At 42.9% G+C, this 19916-nt stretch overlaps 2 protein-coding genes across 2 annotated transcripts; one reads left to right on the top strand and one right to left on the bottom strand.

Annotated features, from left to right (window-relative positions):
* Window positions 1–5620: 5620 nt before the first annotated feature.
* On the top strand, window positions 5621–11864 carry LOC110534453 (DNA repair protein complementing XP-A cells homolog). The gene is made up of 5 exons (XM_021619322.2): window positions 5621–6131; window positions 6678–6783; window positions 8869–9034; window positions 10177–10294; window positions 11329–11864. The coding sequence occupies exons 1-5, from the start codon at window positions 5840–5842 to the stop codon at window positions 11481–11483; spliced, it is 837 nt and encodes a 278-aa protein (XP_021474997.2). The 5' UTR covers window positions 5621–5839; the 3' UTR covers window positions 11484–11864.
* Window positions 11865–12368: 504 nt separating this feature from the next.
* On the bottom strand, window positions 12369–19715 carry LOC118936725 (transmembrane protein 132D-like). Its single transcript, XM_036933582.1, has 3 exons — window positions 19430–19715; window positions 17307–17498; window positions 12369–17001 (listed from the first exon to the last, which is right to left on the bottom strand). The coding sequence occupies exons 2-3, from the start codon at window positions 17388–17390 to the stop codon at window positions 15679–15681; spliced, it is 1407 nt and encodes a 468-aa protein (XP_036789477.1). The 5' UTR covers window positions 17391–17498; window positions 19430–19715; the 3' UTR covers window positions 12369–15678.
* Between the last annotated feature and the right edge of the window lie 201 nt (window positions 19716–19916).

Genomic DNA, 19916 nt, shown 5'->3' with positions numbered 1-19916 from the left:
GTACCCACAAGCTTTGCTTAACCAAGCTTAGCCTAGGCTATTATGGTTATCAAAACCGTGGGAAAGTATCTTGAAAATCTTTCCAATATCTTTAAAAGACGCATCTGTTCGTGTGGTTATGACAGAGCAGATATCTAAAAGCAGAAGTCGTGTGTTAGGTGAGGTGATAGGTGATAGCTGCTTAGAATTGCTAAACCAATTAGGCTAATTTAAAACCTCCAAGCTTACAGTTCACATTTCTTGACTGGCAATTTCCTCCAACGATAAGACTCAAAAGGAATGTAGCACATTGTAAACAGCAAATATATCCTTAGATCAACGATGAGCCCTATTCTGTTGCATAATTGCATAACACAGACCAAAGCCAATCAACTAACCACCTAGTTCATCTTGCAAACCACCATCCAAACCAATGCAATATCAAATGCAAAAATATCTTCAGAGCAAAAATAAATCCTCACAAAACAATGCGTAACAATTGAAAGAAAAGTCATAATTTACCACACTTGCAGTCTCCTGTTGGATGCTGTACAGAAGAAAAAAAGGTAGGTGGTGAGGAATTTGCCAGTAAAGCCAATCCTGAATGACAAGTTCCTGTAGGCTCCAACTGTAGACTGTGAATAGCTAATGTAAATCTGCTCTAAAATTTCCTTAGCACCGAAGGGGTGGAGCTTACAGACACTAACAGTCAATCCTGTGGTGAGGTGACTCCTCCCCCTCTACCTTGTGCACCTGCCTACCCGGCCACGTGACAGGAATCAATCTCTTCTGTCTTTATTTGACTTGAGGTGAAAACGTGAGATCATGTTGCTAGAAAGACCAGAACCCAACCCTATTGATAGGCCTTATCCTACCAGGCCATTTTATTGTAGCCTGGCCTCAAAGACTAGACGTAACATAGTCAATGTAAATCTATGGCTCTCAATTTAGTATCATATGTTATGTTTGGCATGGTTACATAAGACAGTTTGTATAGTGTAATAACCAAAATAGCTCTACTAGTAGGTTGATACACATACACTAAATGACCAGTATACAGACACCTGCTCGTCGAACATCTAATTCCAATATCATGGTCATTAATATGGAGTTGGTCCCTCTTTTGCTACTATAACCGCCTCCACTCTTCTGGGAAGGCTTTCCACTAGATGTTGGAACATTGCGACGGGGACTTGCTTCCATTCAGCCGCAAGAGCATTAGTGAGCACTGATGTTGTGCGATTAGGCCTGGCTCACAATCTGCGTTACAGTTCCTCCCAAAGATTTTCAATGGGGTTGAGGTCAGGGCTCTGTGCAGGCCAGTCAAGTTCTTCCACACTGATCTCAACAAAAAAAAATCTCAATTTCTGTAGGGACCTCACTTTGTGCACGGGGGCATTGTCATGCCTTCCCCAAATGGTTGCCACAAAGTTGGAAGCACAGAACTGTTCAGAATGTCATTGTATGCTGTAGAGTTAAGATTTCCCTTCACTGGAACTAAGGGGCCTAGAACCATGAAAAACAGCCCCAGACCGTTATTCCTCCTCCACCAAACTTTACAGTTGGCACTATGCATTGGGCCAGGTAGCGTTCTCCTGGCATCCGCCAAACCCAGATTGGTGAAGCGTGATTCATCACTCCAGAGAACGCTTTTCCACTGCTCCAGAGTCCAATGGTAGCGAGCTTTACACCACTCCAGCCGAGGCTTGGTATTGCGCATGGTGATCTTAGGCTTGGGTGCGGATGCTCAGCCATGGAAACCCATTTCGTGAAGCTCCTGACGTTGCTTCCAGAGGCATTTTGGAACTCTGTAGTGAGCATGCGCTTCAGCACTCGGCGGTCCCGTTCTGTAAGCTTTTGTGGCCTACCATTTCGCACCTGAGCCATTGTTGCTCCTAGACGTTTCCACTTCACAATAATAACATTTACAGTTGACCAGCACAGCTCTAGCAGGGCATACATTTTACGAATTGACTTGTCTATGAAGATTGCATGGCTGTGTGCTCAATTGTATACACATGTCAGCAACTGGTGTGGCTGAAAGAGCCGAATCCACTCATTTGAAGGGGTGTCCATATACTTTTGTATATACAGTGCATTCGGAAAGTTTTCAGACCCCTTCCCTTTTTCCACATTTTGTTAAGTTACAGCCTTATTCTAAAATGGATTAAAAACAAAAAAAATCCTCATCAATCTACACACAATTCCCCATAATGACAAAGCAAAAACAGGTTTTAAATACTTTTGACAAATATATTACAATAAAAAACAGAAATACCTTATTTACATAAGTATTCAGACCCTTTGCTACGAGACTCGCTGCCAAAGGTGCTTCAACAAAGTACTGAGTAAAGGGTCTGAAAAACCCAGAGTCAGATGAACTCGTGGATACCATTTGTATGTCTCTGTGTCCAGTATGACTGAAGTTAGAGGTAGTTTCATGAGTTAATGCTAACTAGCATTAGCGCAATGACTGGAAGTCTAATCTTCCAGTCATTGAGCTAACGCTAGTTAGTAACTTCCTTCAAACTGCACGCAGATACATAAAAGTGGTATCCACGAGTTCATCTGACTCCTGGGAAGTAGATAAAGGGCCTCATTGCCAAAATCCCAAAGTATCCCTTTAAGTAAGTAAGCCTTGTCTGAGCCAGAAGGGCCCAAAGGGCAGAAGTCTATCTCCTGATTGCTTTATCTACCTTTAGTTGAGAGCACTGACTGTAAGTCGCTTTGGATAGAGCGTCTGCTAAACTACCAAAATGTAAATGTACTACAATTGTTGCACATTTTCAAAGACATAGCTATTGGTAAAGGAAATGTTTATTATGTTTTCTGTGGTAACATCAGTGGACTTTAGACTCATTGAGATGCTTTTTTATTTTTTTAATAAATATTATAAAATAATATCTGATTTGAAATACAATGTCACCAAGACTTAAAAGCCACACTGTATTCGCTATAGACCTACAGTACTATGTGTAGACCTGGGCGTCTGTCAAAGACCTGTCCTTATGGAGGCTCATTGTCATATGGCGCTGTAGGTAAGCACACTCAGGGATGGACAGAGGGCAGGAGGGGGGAGGGTAGTATTAGAATCCTTTCAACAGCTTCTTCTTCTTCTTCTTCTTCTTCTTCTGGAGACTAAAGCTGGTGGTGGTGAGGTCAGGCTAAACACGTGAGCCATTAGTGCTGTAACGCTCTGCTGCCTTTCTGCTGAAGGTGAGCTCAACTTATCTGACCTGTACTGGCTCTCTTCAGGTCTCTCTCTTGTCCCCCTCCCCCCACGGCCCCTTACATAGGCAGGCCATGAGGCAGCAGTTAGCCATCACCTGATAGAAAGGTAGAATGAGGTAAAGAAGACGGGACAGACATGTTTGTTCTGCTGTGTGCCTGTTCTTTGGCTGTGAACCTGTTGGCTGTACAATTGCATGCATATGGATTTCAGTACAGGAACCGTGAGCCTTCTGACACAGAAATCTTTACAGAATTAATACATTACATGGCTTTCAAACCTGCTCCAAACGATCGGTGGGTCCCCCACGGGACGGTTGAGCTAACGTAGGCTAATGCGATTAGCATAAAGTTGTAAGTAACAAGAAAATTTCCCAGGACATAGACATGTCTGACATTGGCAGAAAGCTTAAATTCTTGTTAAACTAACTGCACTGTCCAATTTACAGTAGCTATTACAGTGAAAGAATGCCATGCTATTGTTTGAGGAGAGTGCAGAGTTTTGAACTTGAAAAGTTATTAATAAACATTTGGGCAGTCTTGATACAACATTTTGAACAGAAATGCAACGGTTCATTGGATCAGTCTAAAACTTTGCACATACACTGCTGCCATCTAGTGGACAAAATCTAAATTGCATCTGAGCTGGAATAATACATTATGGCCTTTCTCAATTTTTGCTTTTTTAAACAGTTGTTTTTTTCTTTGTATTATCTTTTACCATATCTAATGTGTTATATTCTCCTACATTCCTTTCACATGTCCATAAACTTCAAAGTGTTTCCTTTGAAATGGTATCAAGAATATGCATATCCTTGCTTCAGGGCTTGAGCTACAGGCAGTTAGATTTGGGTATGTCATTTTAGGTGAAAATTAAAAAAAAAAGGGGTGGATCCTTGATTAAATGCTCTTGTCTATTACCATGTCGAGATAAAATAATATGCTCATGACTTTTATAAGAGTAAGAAGGCACTGTGTAGCAGAAGTATAGGATAGAAGTGTAGTAGAGAAGGGCACTGGTTACAGGAGGCTGGTGAGGGGAGGATGGCTCATAATAACATCTTGAATGGAGTGAATGGAATGGTATCAAACACATGGAAACCATGTGCTTGATACCATTCATTCCATTCCAGACGGTATTATGAGTCCATCCTCCCCAATTAATGTGCCACCAGTCACCTGTGGTACTAGTATACAGCTAAACTACTTTACAGGTTAGGTTACTTTGAAGCTGACCTTGGTGTTATCCTTCTAATATATGGGGGGATATAGTCTATATTCCAGTGTACTGGCAGTGGTCGCCGTGATACCCTGAAAAGAGCAATAGATTAAAGCAACTCTGTGAAAATGAGATTAAGATCGGTAATGACTCAAGCTCCTGTGCTGCACTGCTTTAAATAGATGCTAAGCATTGTGTATGGACACCCTTAATGGGTTACTGCAGTGGTTATTCAAACTTTTTTAGCGGGGGACCCTATTTTTTCCGCCAGAATTTTTGGGGACCCCATTCCACCCCAAATCACATGGCACAGCCTAAAATCAGTCAATTTAGATTTTTACATCAACAAATAACCTTCAATTAATTACACTTTCATCTCTTATCGAAATTAAATACATTTACTCAATAAAATGTTGTTTTTTATATTTTTTTATATTGTCGCATCCAATAATCTGTACTTTTAATGTTTTGTTCCTTTAAAAAAAATCTATATATGTATTGTATTTTTTTGGGCCTCCCCACTGCTGTTCCCCCAGTGGGGTCGTGACCCCTGCTTTGGTTACTGTGAGAATGACCCTATGTTGCTAGGTGGGAACCATTACCAGATTTGCCTATCTATGGGGCGGCAGGTAGCCTAGTGGTTAGAGCGTTGGATTAGTTACCGAAAGGATGCAAGATCGAATCCCTGAGCTGACAAGGTAAAAATCTGTCATTCTGCCCCTGAACAAGGCAGTTCTTAGGCCATCATTAAAAATAAGGATTTGTTCTTAACTGACTTGCCTAGTTAAATAACGGTAAAATAAATAAAAATGTGTGGACTACCTGATTCTTTGGAAGGAAAGAGAACAGGGTGGGTCATGGTAGAATATAATACAAGTTAATTAAAACAGAGAATTAACATTTATAATGAACAAGACAACAGCCACTGCAGGTAGAGTCAGAGCCATATGTTTAGCTCTTTACCAAGCAGAGATATTGCTACAGCAAGCCAATTACATCAGATATGGCACATTGCCACTGGGTCTTTCAGGATATGGACCAGCAATGAAGGACATGGACAAGAAGGAACAGGATAAAGCTGTGAATACTTTTAGTGCTGGATGGGGATGGTATATGTCCGCTCTCCGGCGACACCTCGCGGTCACATAGAGAAGCTGCATCAGTTTCATAACAGCACTTTTATTTTGACATTATAACAACCCGGAAGTTGGTTGTGCGACCGACAAATGGCAGCCGCCGGTAACTCGAACACACCGATGTGTCCACGGGTTAAATCTAGAAACACAAACAATTGTACCCCTCTTAGAGCTCTGCCAGCTGTCTTGCTGGTAAACAACTTGACTTAATTGCAATTTCCAAGACGCTGGAGAGTTTAGCCTACAGCTAAGTTAGTTAGTTCATGCTTTTTTTGCGATGGATCTGTTGGAGCCTCCCACGCCGGTGAAGGATAATGCTTCCTCTCCTTCGGAGTCCAAAGCCAAGAACTGCGATCTGACCCCCGCAATGAGAGCCAAGATCGAACGAAACAGACAGCGGGCTCTGATGCTGAGGCAAGCCCGACTGGCCAGCAGACCATCAGCAGGAGAAGGGGGTGGAACCTCGGCTAAAGTCGCTAAGATAGTCGACTCTGGAGGAGGTTTCTTCATTGATGAAGAAGAGGAGGGACAGGAGGAGCAAAGGACAAAGGAAGTGGTGCATCAACCAGGTATGTGCATTTATAGTTAATCAAATATGGCAGGGGGAACTATTCATATTTGTTGCATGATGTAAACTTCAGACGTAATCATATCTCCTCCTGTGTGTCTGGTGTAACAAAGGAAGATGCATTGTTTGTTCATGTGCGCCCCTTTGTGGATTCATGTAATACCACATGCCAGTTGCTGAGTGGAGTCAGTTTCTTTCAATCAGGTATTACTATTGTAAATTATGTGCATAATACATTATTTATGGCACAGTGACAACCAACAAACCACTATCTGAATGACTAGTAGATACTTGTTTTACTGACAAGACACCTTGGCTGACCTCTCTTCCTAGCACTCTCTCTGCATTGATTGTGATTCTGGATACATGTGTGTGTGCGCTAAAATGACTCAAATGTAATAATTTAAGTGTAGTAGTAGTGTATTGTTGAGCCTGGGTGCCAGTCTGCTTGGCATCACAATTCCATAAGCAGTGTCTGCGCTCTTGAAAACTAACTGGCATTCAGGCTAGTGTTGAGTTCTTCTGCTCTCTCTGACTGTCTTCCTAGCCCCGGTGATAGAGGCAGACTATCTGCTGTGTGATGACTGTGACAAGCCGTTTATGGATTCCTACCTTAGCAACGGCTTTGATCTGGCAGTCTGTGACAACTGCAGGTAAAAGTATTCTTGTGTCAATGACAACAAGCACAAATAACTATATATATATATATATATATATATATATATATATATATATATATATATATATATATATACATATATATATATATATATATATATATTATTGTACAGTGTGCTTCTCATAATAGTGTTCACATACAGTACCAGTCAAAAGTTTAGACACACCTACTCATTCAAGGGTTTTTCTTTATTTTCACTATTTTCTACATTGTAGAATAATAGTGAAGACAAACTATGTAATAACACATGGAATCATGTAGTAACCAAAAAAGTTAAACAAATGAAAATATATTTGAGATTCTTCAAAGTAGCCACCCTTTGCCTTGTTGGCAGCTTTGCACACTTAGCATTCTCTCAACCAGCTTCATGAGGAATGCTTTTCCAACAGTCTTGAAGAAGTTCCCACATATGCTGAGCACTTGTTTGGCTGCTTTTCCTTCACCTTGCGGTCCAACTCATCCCAAACCATCTCAATTGGGCTGAGGTCGGGTGATTGTGGAGGCCAGATCATCTGATGCAGCACTCCATCACTCTTCTCCTTGGTAAAATAGCCCTTACACAGCCTGGAGGTGTGTTGGGTCATTGTCCTGTTGAAAAACAAATTATAGTCCCACTAAGTGCAAACCAGAGAGGGTGGCGCATTGCTGCAGAATGCTGTGGTAGCCATGCTGGTTAAGTGTGCCTTGAATTCTAAATACATCACTGACAGTGTCACCAGCAAAGCACCATCACACCACCACCTCTATGCTTCACAGTGGGAATCACACATGCTGAGATAATCCGTTCACCTACTCTGCGTCTCACAAAGACACGGCGGTTGGAACTAAAAATCTCAAATTTGGACTCATCAGACCAAAGGACAGATTTCCACCGGCCTATTGTCCATTGCTGGTGTTTATTGGCCCAAGTAAGTCTCTTCTTCTTATTGGTGTCCTTTAGAAGTGGTTTCTTTGCATCAATTTGACCATGAAGGCCTGATTCACACAGTCTCCTCTGAACAGTTAACGTTGAGATGTGTCTGTTACTTAAACTTTGTGAAGCAAACTCTAATGAACTTATCCTCTGCAGCAGAGGCAACTCTGGGTCTTCCTTTCCTGTGGCGGTCCTCATGAGACCCAGTTTCATCATAGTGCTTGATGGGTTTTGCGACTGCACTTGAAGAAACGTTCAAAATTCTTCAAATGTTTCGTATTGACTGACGTTCATGCCTTAAAGTAATGATGGACTCTTTGCTTATTTGGGCTGTTCTTGCCATAATATGGACTTGGTCTTTTACCAAATAGGGTTATCTTTTGTATACCAACTCTACCTTGCCACAACACAACTGATTGGCTTTAACACATTAAGAAGGAAAGAAATTCCACAAATTAACTTTTTAACAAGGCTCACCTGCTAATTGAAATCCATTCCAGGTGACTACCTCATGAAGCTGGTTGAGCGAATTCCAAGAGTGTGAAAAGCTGTCATCAAGGCAAAGGGTGGCTACTTTGAAGAATCTCAAATATAAATATTTTTTTATTTGTTTTACACTTTTTTTTTTTGGTTACTACATGATTCCATATGTGTTATTTCATAGTTTTGATGTCTTCGCTATTGTTGTACAAGGTAGAAAATTGTAAAAATAAAGACACCCTTGAATTAGTAGGTGTGTCTAAACTTTTGGAACTGTATGTGCAGGACAAGTTGATCAGTAGAACAGGTTTACTATAACCACATTCACTATAAAACTTTTATTATTTAACTAGGCAAGTCCGTTAAGAACAAATTCTTATTGACAATGATGGCCTACAGGGGAACAGTGGGTTAACTGCCTTGTTCAGGGGCAGAACGACAGATTTTTACCTTGTCAGCTCGGGGATTCGATCTAGCAACCTTTCGGTTACTATTCTAACGTTCTAACCACTAGACTGCCTGCACTGCAGTATTACATACAGTGCTTTAACTTGCGTTGTATTGCATTGTGCTTCAATGGTAAGAGGATGCCAAAATGCATCTGAAGAGGTATTCTATCTTGTCTTCCCCCTGTTAATGTCCCCCCCCCCCCCCTTCTCCCATCAGAGACAACGAGGTGAAACACAAGCTGATATCCCGTACGGAGGCTAAGCAGCTCTACCTACTGAAGGACTGTGACCTGGACCAGAGGGAGCCAGTGCTGAGGTTTGTCCTGAGGAAGAACCCACACAACCCTCACTGGGGAGACATGAAACTCTACCTCAAGCTGCAGGTAGGACGAGCTAACCGATACCAACCATCACTGGTTCTAACCGGCTGCTTTCCCTCAGCCTGGTAAAACCAGACTGAACACTCTGCTCTGACCAATGTTGTTTCAATCAGTTTGAATGCCAGTCTAGCTTTCCCTCACCTTGTCCTCAACTGACTGCCACTGTACCAGTTTTCCCCTACTATTGTTTGTTTACCTCTACCTGGACTTGTCTATAAGAACAGTGTTCAGTTTCAAAATGTTGCATGCATTTCTTAATGATGAATGCAAATTTAATGGTAAATACACTACCGTTTAAAAGTTTGGGGTCACTTAGAAATGTCTTTGTTTTTGAAAGAAAATATTTTGTACATTTTTTTTGTACATTAAAATAACATCAAATTGATCAGAAATACAGTGTAGACATTGTTAATGTTGTAAATGACTATTGTAGCTGGAGACGGCAGACTTAAAAAAAAAATGTTTTAATGGAATATCTACAGAGGCCCATTATCAGCAAACATCACTCCTGTGTTCCAATGGAACGTTGTGTTAGCTAATCCAAGTGTATAATTTTAAAAGGCTAATTGATCATTAGAAAACCCGTTTGCAATTATGTTAGCATTGCTGAAAACTGTTGTTCTGATTTAAAGAAGCAATAAAACTGGCCTTTAGACTAGTTGAGTATCTGGAGCATCAGCATTTATTTGTGGGTTCGATTACAGGCTCAAAATAGCCAGAAACAAAGAACTTTCTTCTGAAACTTGTCAGTCTATTCTTGTTCTGAGAAATGAAGGCAATTCCATGCAAGAAATTGCCAAGAAACTGAAGATCTTGTACCACACTGTGTACTACTCCCCTCACAGAACAGCACAAACTGGCCCTAACCAGAAAAGAAAGAGGAGTGGGAGGCCCTGGTGCACAACTGAGCAAGAGGACAAGTACATTAGTGTCTAGTTTGAGAAACAGCCTAGAAGGCCAGTGTCCCGGAGTCGCCTCTTTACTGTTGACGTTGAGACTGATGTTCTGCGGGTACTATTTAATGAAGCTGCCAGTTGAGGACTTGTGAGGCGTCTGTTTTTCAAACTTTTCAAAACGTTTTACGTTGCGTGACCCAGCCGTATTTAGGTTAGATCAGTAAACATGATGTTGTGCTGTGTTTCCAGGTGGAGAAGCGCTCCTTAGAGGTCTGGGGCTCTGAGGAGGCCCTGGAGGAGGCCAAGGAGGCCAGAGAGGAGAACAGGGAGGTGCAGAAGCAGAAGCGCTTCAACAAAAAGGTTAAAGGTCAGTAACACTGTTTTCTGATCCTCACTCAGACATAATGCCATATCAATAAGTAAGTCACTTCTAATCCGAATTCTCAGATTAGCAATTGTTGGTAAAGTTCATGTTTAAAAATCGAGTTGCAACAGGGAGACATCATCCAGCAGAGAACATGTCTAACTGGCCTCTTGGGGACAGGTCCTTTATATCCTAATCAGACAGCACCAAATGTTCTGGAAACACCAGCCTCTTGAGGACAGGTTCTTTATATCCTAATCAGACAGCACCAAATGTTCTGGAAACACCAGCCTCTTGGGGACAGGTCCTTTATATCCTAATCAGACAACACCAAATGTTCTGGAAACACCAGCCTCTTGGAGACAGGGCCTTTATATCCTAATCAGACAGCACCAAATGTTCTGGAAACACCAACCCTTGTGAGGCTTGTGAGTCTAAACGAAAAGGCAGTGACTGTCAACTGCTACAGAATCAGAGTTGACAGAACATCATCAATACAATACAACAGTGAATAATCAGTGTGACCTCGGTCCTTGTACATCCAGTCTGGCGTCAACCACCGTCTACAATGACAATAACGTTCAGTATCGAGTCTATTGACCATCAAACCTGCACCTTGAGTGTCACCAATAGAACTCTGGAAATAGAAAATATATTTACATGCTAAACATTGTATGAATCCCTCCAAACTGAATATGAACTTTAGTGATCCTAAATTTCCCCATTAGTCACCTTTTGTCATTACAAAACTCTGGGAGATACAGGAACATAGATAAAACACTAGCACCTCCAGTGGATTATAGAAAGCAGGTTATTGTTTTATTTCTTCATTGTTGACTTAAAACGAAAAAGCCATTTGTGCTTGCCATTTTTTGGGGGCGGGGCTTATTGTGCTTATGTATCAGAAGGCTGTGAACACAAAAACACAAGTGATACTGGCAAACAGTGTGCAGGTTTCTCTTTTGTCTTTATTGAATAATTCCTACACACCTGTTATTGATCATTTATTGGATTGTTCTTTTCTCTGTCGTGACCAGAGCTCCGCCGTGCAGTGAGGAGCAGCGTGTGGACAAAGGACACCAGTGCTCACCAGCACGAGTACGGCCCTGAGGAGATAGTGGATGAAGAGGAGGATCTCTACAGGAAGGTCTGTAACACCTGTGGACATGAACTGACCTATGAGAAGATGTAGCCTAGTGTCCTTTAAACCGTATCCCGGAGGCTCACAGCCTTGAGTTATTTTTTTTTGTGGACCACTGGTGATACACCTGACATGTCAACTGAGATTCAAATGACCGATACTTCAAGACGCGGCGTCTTGAAGCTGAAGCACGGAGGCCTACCTGAAATCATCTCAGCACATGCCATACACAAATAATCCACAAGAGGGCATAAATACATCAACACATTTTTTTTTTTTACAGGGAAATGTTGTCCTGCTCAGTCTGGTCATGGCTGTTTATATTATCAACTTGTTATATTATCAACTGTCTAGCATGTTAAATTCCATTTTGTAATGTAATGTGTAGAAGGATCTGCATGTGCAAAATAAATATATTTTTCCATAATGTGATCACTTTTGCATCTGTACTTGACTTGTTTTAGATCTGTAAACAATCTGTAAAACAAATGTGCTCTTGGTTAAGATGGACAATTATTGTATTAATCCAGAATCAAGAAATTGATTTCGTTTGCATAAAATTAATTGAAAATTGTAGTCAACTGTCTTTGCTTTCTGTTGCAGAATCGCGCTGTAATTAATGGGGTCGTTTTATGATCTGCGTTGTTAGATTTTGGTCGCCTGCTCAACTCCGTGCTCATACTTGAATATTTTGTGGGCAATTATTTCTGAAGCAACCTCCGGTCACAACCACCTGCACGTAGTTCATCTAATGAGTGAAGGACTCCATAGTCCAGACATCACTAATCTAAAAGGGAGCAACTGACGAGGTACAAAATGCGCCACCATTTTAATTTGAATTGTATTATTTTGTCCAACAATCTAGTTAATGTAACACGTACCGTCCTTCTTTCCTCTTTGCAAATGAAAGCTGCTTCACAGTAGTTATTGGACGTGACTCAGCATGTCGTACTATATCACTATATCAATAAATGCAGTGCTTCATGGTTGACTTTTTATTAAGGGGGTTCGGGGGTCTAAAGCAGGATCATCAACTACATTCAGCCGCGGGAAGAAAAAAAATTCCATACAATTTCTAGACTGCAAATTGACCGCAAGAAGCCCAAAACATAATCATTTCCAACATTGCTTACATTTTGTATACGATATCACATCTCTATTATGGGTGGGAATACTTGGAAACAGATTTTCAAAATGAAAATCTCTTTTTGCCCAGAAAACTTGGGGGGCCAAATAAAACCATGCACGGGCAATAGTTTAGGGCACCCGTTGGGGGATCCTGGCCTAAAGGCATACAGCCTACCTAACATGTGGGTACAGGCTATAGACTGAATTGTTTCAAAGAGATGTCCTGTCCAGAATCACAATCTACAAGCTCCCAACATTTCCAGTGAGTTTTATAAGAAAAATATAACTCTGATCTATGATATTGATCATGTACTGTTATGACATGAGCTTTTGCCAGACTGGTGTGGCGAACTCAATCCCCGAGCAGTCAGTCACATCAAGCCCATGGCAAATTGACCATCCTATTTCTTTAGTGGCTACAGGAATGTGAGGTTTCAACTACTGCATTCCCATCTTAAACACTAGCGCAATACACCTAGATAAATGAATACACTCAACAAAAATATGATACATGTTCCAAACTGACAATGGCGTTTCAAAGCCTCACTCGTGCAAAGTTAAGACTGGCAAGTCTGATGAGGGTCAAACACTTGATATTAGAGCTCTGGAGTGGCTTAAAGGGTCCTTCTGGTGCCACTAATGAGGTAGTATATGCAGCGGTGTAAAGTACTTCAGTCCAAATACTTGAGTGTTTTTTGTTTGTTGAGTATCTGTACTTTTACTATTTACATTCCTAAAGGAAAATGATGTACTTTTTTTACTCTACATTTTCCCTGACACCCAAAAGTACTCGTTACATTTTGAACGCTTAGCAGGACAGGAAAATGGTCCAGTTCACACACTTATCAAGAGAACATCCCTGGTCACCCCTACTGCCTCTGATCTGGCGGACTCACTAAACACATACTTCGTTTGTAAATGATGTCTGAGTGTTGGAGCGTGCCCCTGGCTATCCACTAATGTAAAAAATATATGCTTTTACTTTTGATACTTGAGTAAAAGTCTAAAATGTTCATATTTTTGTCATAAATAATGCTTGGTCCCTGCCTGTGCTTGGATCAGTTACTAATTCGATTTTAAAGTGCATATAAGTTTGACTGTGACCTCTCCAGCTTGCTGACAATTAAAGAGTGATTTATTTAATATTGACTTTGAGTGTCCCTGTGTTGAATTTCCACAACATTTAATATAAGGAATTTGATCTCATTGATAGTTTTGGCACTTAAGAATATTTAAAAACCAAATACTTTTAGACTTTTACTCAAGTAGTAATTTACTGGGTGACTTTTACTCGAGTCATTTTCTATTAAGGTATCTTTACTTTTACTCAAGTATGACAATTGAGTACTTTTCCCAACACTGATAGTATGCCGGCATGGAGTGGGTTCAGAGTGGGGGCGCTGGCCGCCTGAGGAAAGTGGGGAGGGGGTGTTAAAACAAAACAGAGATTGGGGATTGGTGCGTCGGCTGAAAGCATGGAATAAGCGGGGGCGGTTAAATCCTGGGATTCCCCCTGTGGTTCCAGAACAGTCCCCAGCAGCGGTTATGAAGGGAAACCCAAGGAAAAAGTAGTGTTTAAAAAAAGTGTCTAAGTTTCTACTCTTTCCAGAAGTTTCCCCCCCCCCCCATCACCACTGGTGTTCACAGGAAGGGGAACCTCAAATATGAAACCCTCATTAGTTGTCACAGTCCATCAATCATGAGTGTCAACACAACCACAGGCTCAACTCCACGCATATGAGGTGAAAGCCTTTTGAGCCACTCCTTAATTCACACTAGGTGGCAACATGGGAGTGGGAAATAGCACTGTTGTTTGTGACCTCTACTGGTCAGGACCATAGTCCAAGAAACACCTGGAGACTGAAGCTTGAGGCAGACAACAGGCATGGGGGTCGAACTAGCTGGAGAAGACTGCCAGGAAACCGAGTGCTCTGTGTCATTCAGCATCAATTGGAGGTAGCGGGATACATGACAGCTCTTGGCCAGCCATATGGGCCAGACCGCTCTCCTCCAGACACAGAGCTGGAGGTCTGGTCAGATCAGACAAAATATCTCTAGGCACAATCACATCAGTATACAAACACAAACTCTGGACAGATTGACTGATAAATTAGACCAGATTAAAAAAAAAAAACATTAAAAAGTTGATCAAGTAATCAAACTTATTCCTAATTATCACTAAATCAAATACAAAAATAAATATTTAAATTGTTAGGAAATCATTTTCAATTCGTTGACAACCTTTGCCAAGCAGGAGAATAACATGTTTCACATGAGTTATTCTATAATGTCTATTTACAAGTGGGTTTTCCGCTTGGTTGATTAGGAGATCAACCAGAAGACTAGAATGTGCAGGACTAGGGTTGCAAATCACGGTAACTTGCCCTAAATTCACAGTTCTTACAACAATCCCAGTTGGAGAATCTCTGGAATCAAGAGGGAATAACCATGTGGGAATCGTCCAACTGGGAGTCAGCTCGGCAGGGAATTATGGGAAAATTACCAGGATTTTTCAACCCCTATACTATTCCGTCAATAGGCCTAAGGTCTTGATTCAATCCACATCACCGAAGTTCAGCGCTACAGCGTGATCGAAATGTAAAGGTCAGTTCCAATTGAGCCGACATATTCAGCGTTTACCGTGAGTGAATTCAGTCTCTGCGAACATTGCCTTTAAAATTCAATTGTAATATAGCGGTGAACTTCAGCGGATACGGATTGCATTGAGTCCTATAATCGAAAAGATATGACGGCAAATTGTACATGGATGAATGTGAAATAATACCAATAGAAGAAATATGACAGATATGTACAGTCGTGTAAGTGCATCGTTTCTGCACACATATTTGATGGATAGTTAGTGTGTATGTGTGATAGACAAACATTCAGAAAGAAACAACTGAGAAAAAGACTAGCCTATACGAAGACGACCTTGTAAGACATTAAGATACATTGTTGGTGACACAGTGACAGGAATATCTAGTCAATTGTCCTAAGAATGTTGATTTTTATCAACAACCTTTCTCTCCTGAATAAAAGGGCACCGTATTCCCTACATACTACACTACTTTTGACCAGGGCCCTTAAAAGGGATTAGGGTGCCTATTCAGATGAAGCCTTAATGGTCCATGCTTTGATCTGACTGCCCCTCGTTCTCATCTGTAGTAGTCTCATGAAGTGATATTACCCTGGGGTATGATGTTATTTTCTCGTTCTCGTCTGTAGTAGTCTCATGAAGTGATATTACCCTGGGGTATGATGTTATTTTCTCGTTCTCGTCTGTAGTAGTCTCATGAAGTGATATTACCCTGGGGTATGATGTTATTTTCTCGTTCTCGTCTGTAGTAGTCTCATGAAGTGATATTACCCTGGGGTATGATGTTATTTTCTCGTTCTCGTCTGTAGTAGTCTCATGAAGTGATATTACCCTGGGGTATGATGTTATTTTCTCGTTCTCGTCTGTAGTAGTCTCATGAAGTGATATTACCCTGGGGTATGATGTTATTTTCTCGTTCTCGTCTGTAGTAGTCTCATGAAGTGATATTACCCTGGGGTATGATGTTATTTTCTCGTTCTCGTCTGTAGTAGTCTCATGAAGTGATATTACCCTGGGGTATGATGTTATTTTCTCGTTCTTTTCTGCAACCTCCTTTGCCTCCTCCTCCTCCTTCTCTTCTCCTTCTTCCCACTCTTCCTCCACCACTCCCTCCACCCCCTCCACGTTCATGTCCTTCCTCTTCCTCCTCTCCCTCAAAGCGCAGGGCAGACAATTCACCAGGAAGAGGAGTGCGGCGAGGCAGAGGAGGGAGAGAACTGCCCCGAAACCCACCTCCATCTCTTTATCCTCCAGTTTCTCCTCCCTCTCTCGCTCCACCCCGGGAGAGAAGTACACCGCGCTCTCTTCGTGATTCGGGGTCAACACCGCTCTCTCCAGGTCGTTCCTGGCGATCATCCCATCGCCGGCCTTGTCGTAGTAGTCGTCGCCGCTGACGGCAGTGACGTTCCCTATGATGATGTCATTGTCCGGGAAGTTGCTGTACTGAACATCCCTGTCAGATGACTCCATCAACATGTCCGAAATGTTGAGCTGCTCCAAGTTCGCCTCCTCGCTCCCCATTGGACGAAGGTCAGAGTCCAGGTTCACCCTGATCCAACCAGATCCTTTAGCCAGCCTCCTGGTCCCGCTTCCTTCCTTCGGATTGGCCAGGTCCCCATCGACGGAGTTCGCCATTGGCTTGCAGGTGGTGACCAGGAGTTCTGCTTTCAGTAAAGGCCCGCCCCCTTCGCCCTGGGCTACGATGCGCAGCGACGGGCCGGGCGTCACGGTGACCACGGTCTCTGCCAATGAGGAGATGCGCAGGGAGAAGGTACCACGGCTGAAGGCGGAGAGCAAAGTGGCGCTATCATCACTGAACTGGAGCCAGACACTGATGGACGCTTCCTGGTGGAGAGAGAGAGGGGTGAGATAGAAGGACAATGGAGAGAGAGAAGGGGGAGGGAGAGAGCGAGAGAGAAGCAGCAAGAGGGGAGAGAGAAGGGCAAGGGAGAGAGAAGGATCGGGGAGGGAGAGAGAGAGAGAAGCAGAGCGAGAGGGTGAGAGAGAGAAAGAGAAATGTTCAGTGTCATGCTATACTGAAGCACAAATGTCCTACCACTGAATATAAAAAACGTCCCACTGAAGTTACTGTTATGTAAAACTAAAACGTTCTAGTGAAGTTAGTGGGTCAAGAAAAGCACAGAACTCACCTGCCCATGGTTGTAGAGAATGTTGTATGCGGTCACTGTTGCTGTGACAACAGCAGGGTGGGCAGGGCTTGCTTTGATTGACATACCGAGTCCTCCCACAACCTGCACTGAGAGGTCACCAGGGTTCACGGGTTCAGAGGTCACAGTGACATCACAGCTACCCAGCACACCGTCCCATTGGCTTGATATGACCTGAGAGACAAGAGAGGGGTGTCAATAAAAAGGTACTGGCTGTTTGTATCTTGTTCAAGTTTACTTTCCATAGGTAATAAATATATTGGAAATCTTACTCCTAGTCTCATGTGATCTACTCCCATTTGGTCAGATCTCAACTTTGGTAATGACCATCCCTCAACTAAAATTCACCATGCTATTCAAAATACAACATCATATTACTTGTTCGTATTATAAACTCAGCAAAAAAAGAAACGTCCCTTTTTCAGGACCATGTCTTTCAAAGATCATTTGTAAAAATCCAAATAACTTCAAAGATCTTCATTGTAAAGGGTTTAAACATTGATTCCCATGCTTGTTCAATGAACCATAAACAATTAATGAACATGCACCTGTGGAACGGTCGTTAGGACACTAACGGCTTACAGACGGTAGGCAATTAAGGTCACAGTTATGAAAACTTAGAGGATCAGTACATCCGAACATCACACCTGCCGGACAGGTACAGGGTGGCAACAACAACTGCCCGAGTTACACCAGGAACGCACAATCCTTCCATCAGTGCTCAGGCTGTCCGCAATAGGCTGAGAGAGGCTGGACTGAGGGCTTGTAGGTTTGTTGTAAGGTAGGTCCTCACCAGACATCACCGGCAACAACGTCGCCTATGGGCACAACCCCACCGTTGCTGGACCAGACAGGACTGGCAAAAAGTGATCTTTACTGACGAGTCACGGTTTTGTCTCACCAGGGGTGATGGTCGGATTTGCATTTATCTTCGAAGGGATGAGCGTTCCACCAAGGCCTGTACTCTGGAGCGGGATCTATTTGGAGGTGGAGGGTCCGTCATGGTCTGGGGCGGTGTGTCACAGCATCATCGGACTGAGCTTGTTGTCATTGCAGGCAATCTCAACGCTGTGCGTTACAGGGAAGACATCCTCCTCCCTCATGTGGTACCCTTCCTGCAGGCTCATCCTGACATGACCATCCAGCATGACAATGCCACCAGCCATACTGCTCGTTCTGTGAGCGATTTCATGCTAGACAGGAATGTCAGTGTTCTGCCATGACCAGCGAAGAGCCCGGATCTCAATCCCATTGAGCACGTCTGGGACCTGTTGTATCGGAGGGTGTTGGATCGGAGGGTGAGGGAATTTGCAGGTGCCTTGGTGGAAGAGTGGGGTAACATCTCACAGCAAGAACGGGCAAATCTGGTGCAGTACATGATGAGATGCACTGCAGTACTTAATGCAGCTGGTGGCCACACCGGATACTGACTGTTACTTTTGATTCTGACCCCCCCCTTTGTTCAGGGACACATTATTCAATTTCTGTTAGTCACATGTCTGTGGAACTTGTTCAGTTTATGTCTCAGTTGTTGAATCTTGTCATGTTCATACAAATATTTACACCTGTTAAGTTTGCTGAAAATAAACACAGTTGACAGTAGGGCCTCCCGGGTGGCGCAGTGGTCTAGGGCACTGCATTGCAGTGCTAGCTGTGCCATCAGAGACTCTGTCTCAGCCGGTCGCGACCGGGGGGTCCATGGGGCGACGCACAATTGGCATAGCGTCGTCCGGATTAGGGAGGGTTTGGCCGGTAGGGATATCCTTGTCTCATCGCACACTAGCGACTCCTGTGGCGGGCCGGGCGCAGTGCGAGCTAACCAGGTCGCCAGGTGCACGGTGTTTCCTCCGACACATTGGTGCGGCTGGCTTCCAGGTTGGATGCGTGCTGTGTTAAGAAGCAGTGCGGCTTGGTTGGGTTGTGTTTCGGAGGACGCATGGCTTTCGACCTTCGTCTCTCCCGAGCCCGTACGGGAGTTGTAGCGATGAGACAAGATAGTAACTACTAACAATTGGACACCACGAAATTAGGGGGTAAAACAAAACAAAAAAACACAGTTGACAGTGAGAGGACGTTTCTTTTTTTGCTGAGCTTATGGTACTCACACGAACTGAAGTTTTCCCCGGGTGTAGACCAATCAGATTGCTCTGCTTGTCGAGGACCGCCACGCGTGGATTCTCTACCCTCAGCCAATTACGGACCAACTCTGTGGCATCCACAAACCAATCAGAGGAGCCCAGCAGGTAGGTCAGCTGCCCCTGGCCCCCCTGAGCACTGAACTGGGTCAGAACCTGAACCGTGGACCTCTGATACACTGGAGAACAGCTGGGGAACAGGGAAAGAAAGGGAGGGAGGAAAAGAGAGGTATGAGATGGGGTTAGGGGGTAGAGAGAGAAGGATGGATGGATGAGGAGAGAGAGATTTTATGCACATCTGAATGTGGGGATAAGCTTAAATATGTTGAAGGTTGGGGTAAATTCCATTTCAATTCCAGTCAATTCAAAAAGTAAAACAAACTCCAATTCAAATTCCCATTTTACCTCATGAAAATCATCGAAGATAATTGGAATTGGAATTGTGGTGTACTTTCTG

This window comes from Oncorhynchus mykiss, chromosome 10 (assembly GCF_013265735.2).
Source record: "Oncorhynchus mykiss isolate Arlee chromosome 10, USDA_OmykA_1.1, whole genome shotgun sequence".
In the NCBI taxonomy this organism is placed as follows: domain Eukaryota; kingdom Metazoa; phylum Chordata; class Actinopteri; order Salmoniformes; family Salmonidae; genus Oncorhynchus; species Oncorhynchus mykiss.
The sequence above is the reverse complement of the archived record's forward strand: the minus strand, read 5'-3'. Positions and strand labels throughout refer to the sequence as shown.

Bases quoted from the DNA above. Each gene is read 5' to 3' on its own strand.
- LOC118936725 (XM_036933582.1), bottom strand. From the start codon at position 17,390: ATGTCAATCAAAGCAAGCCCTGCCCACCCTGCTGTTGTCACAGCAACA. The intron at 17,002-17,306 runs GTGAGTTCTGTG...TCTCTCCACCAG, and splicing joins TTCTCTACAACCATGGGCAG to GAAGCGTCCATCAGTGTCTG.
- LOC110534453 (XM_021619322.2), top strand. From the start codon at position 5,840: ATGGATCTGTTGGAGCCTCCCACGCCGGTGAAGGATAATGCTTCCTCT. The intron at 6,784-8,868 runs GTAAAAGTATTC...TTCTCCCATCAG, and splicing joins GCAGTCTGTGACAACTGCAG to AGACAACGAGGTGAAACACA. The intron at 9,035-10,176 runs GTAGGACGAGCT...CTGTGTTTCCAG, and splicing joins AACTCTACCTCAAGCTGCAG to GTGGAGAAGCGCTCCTTAGA.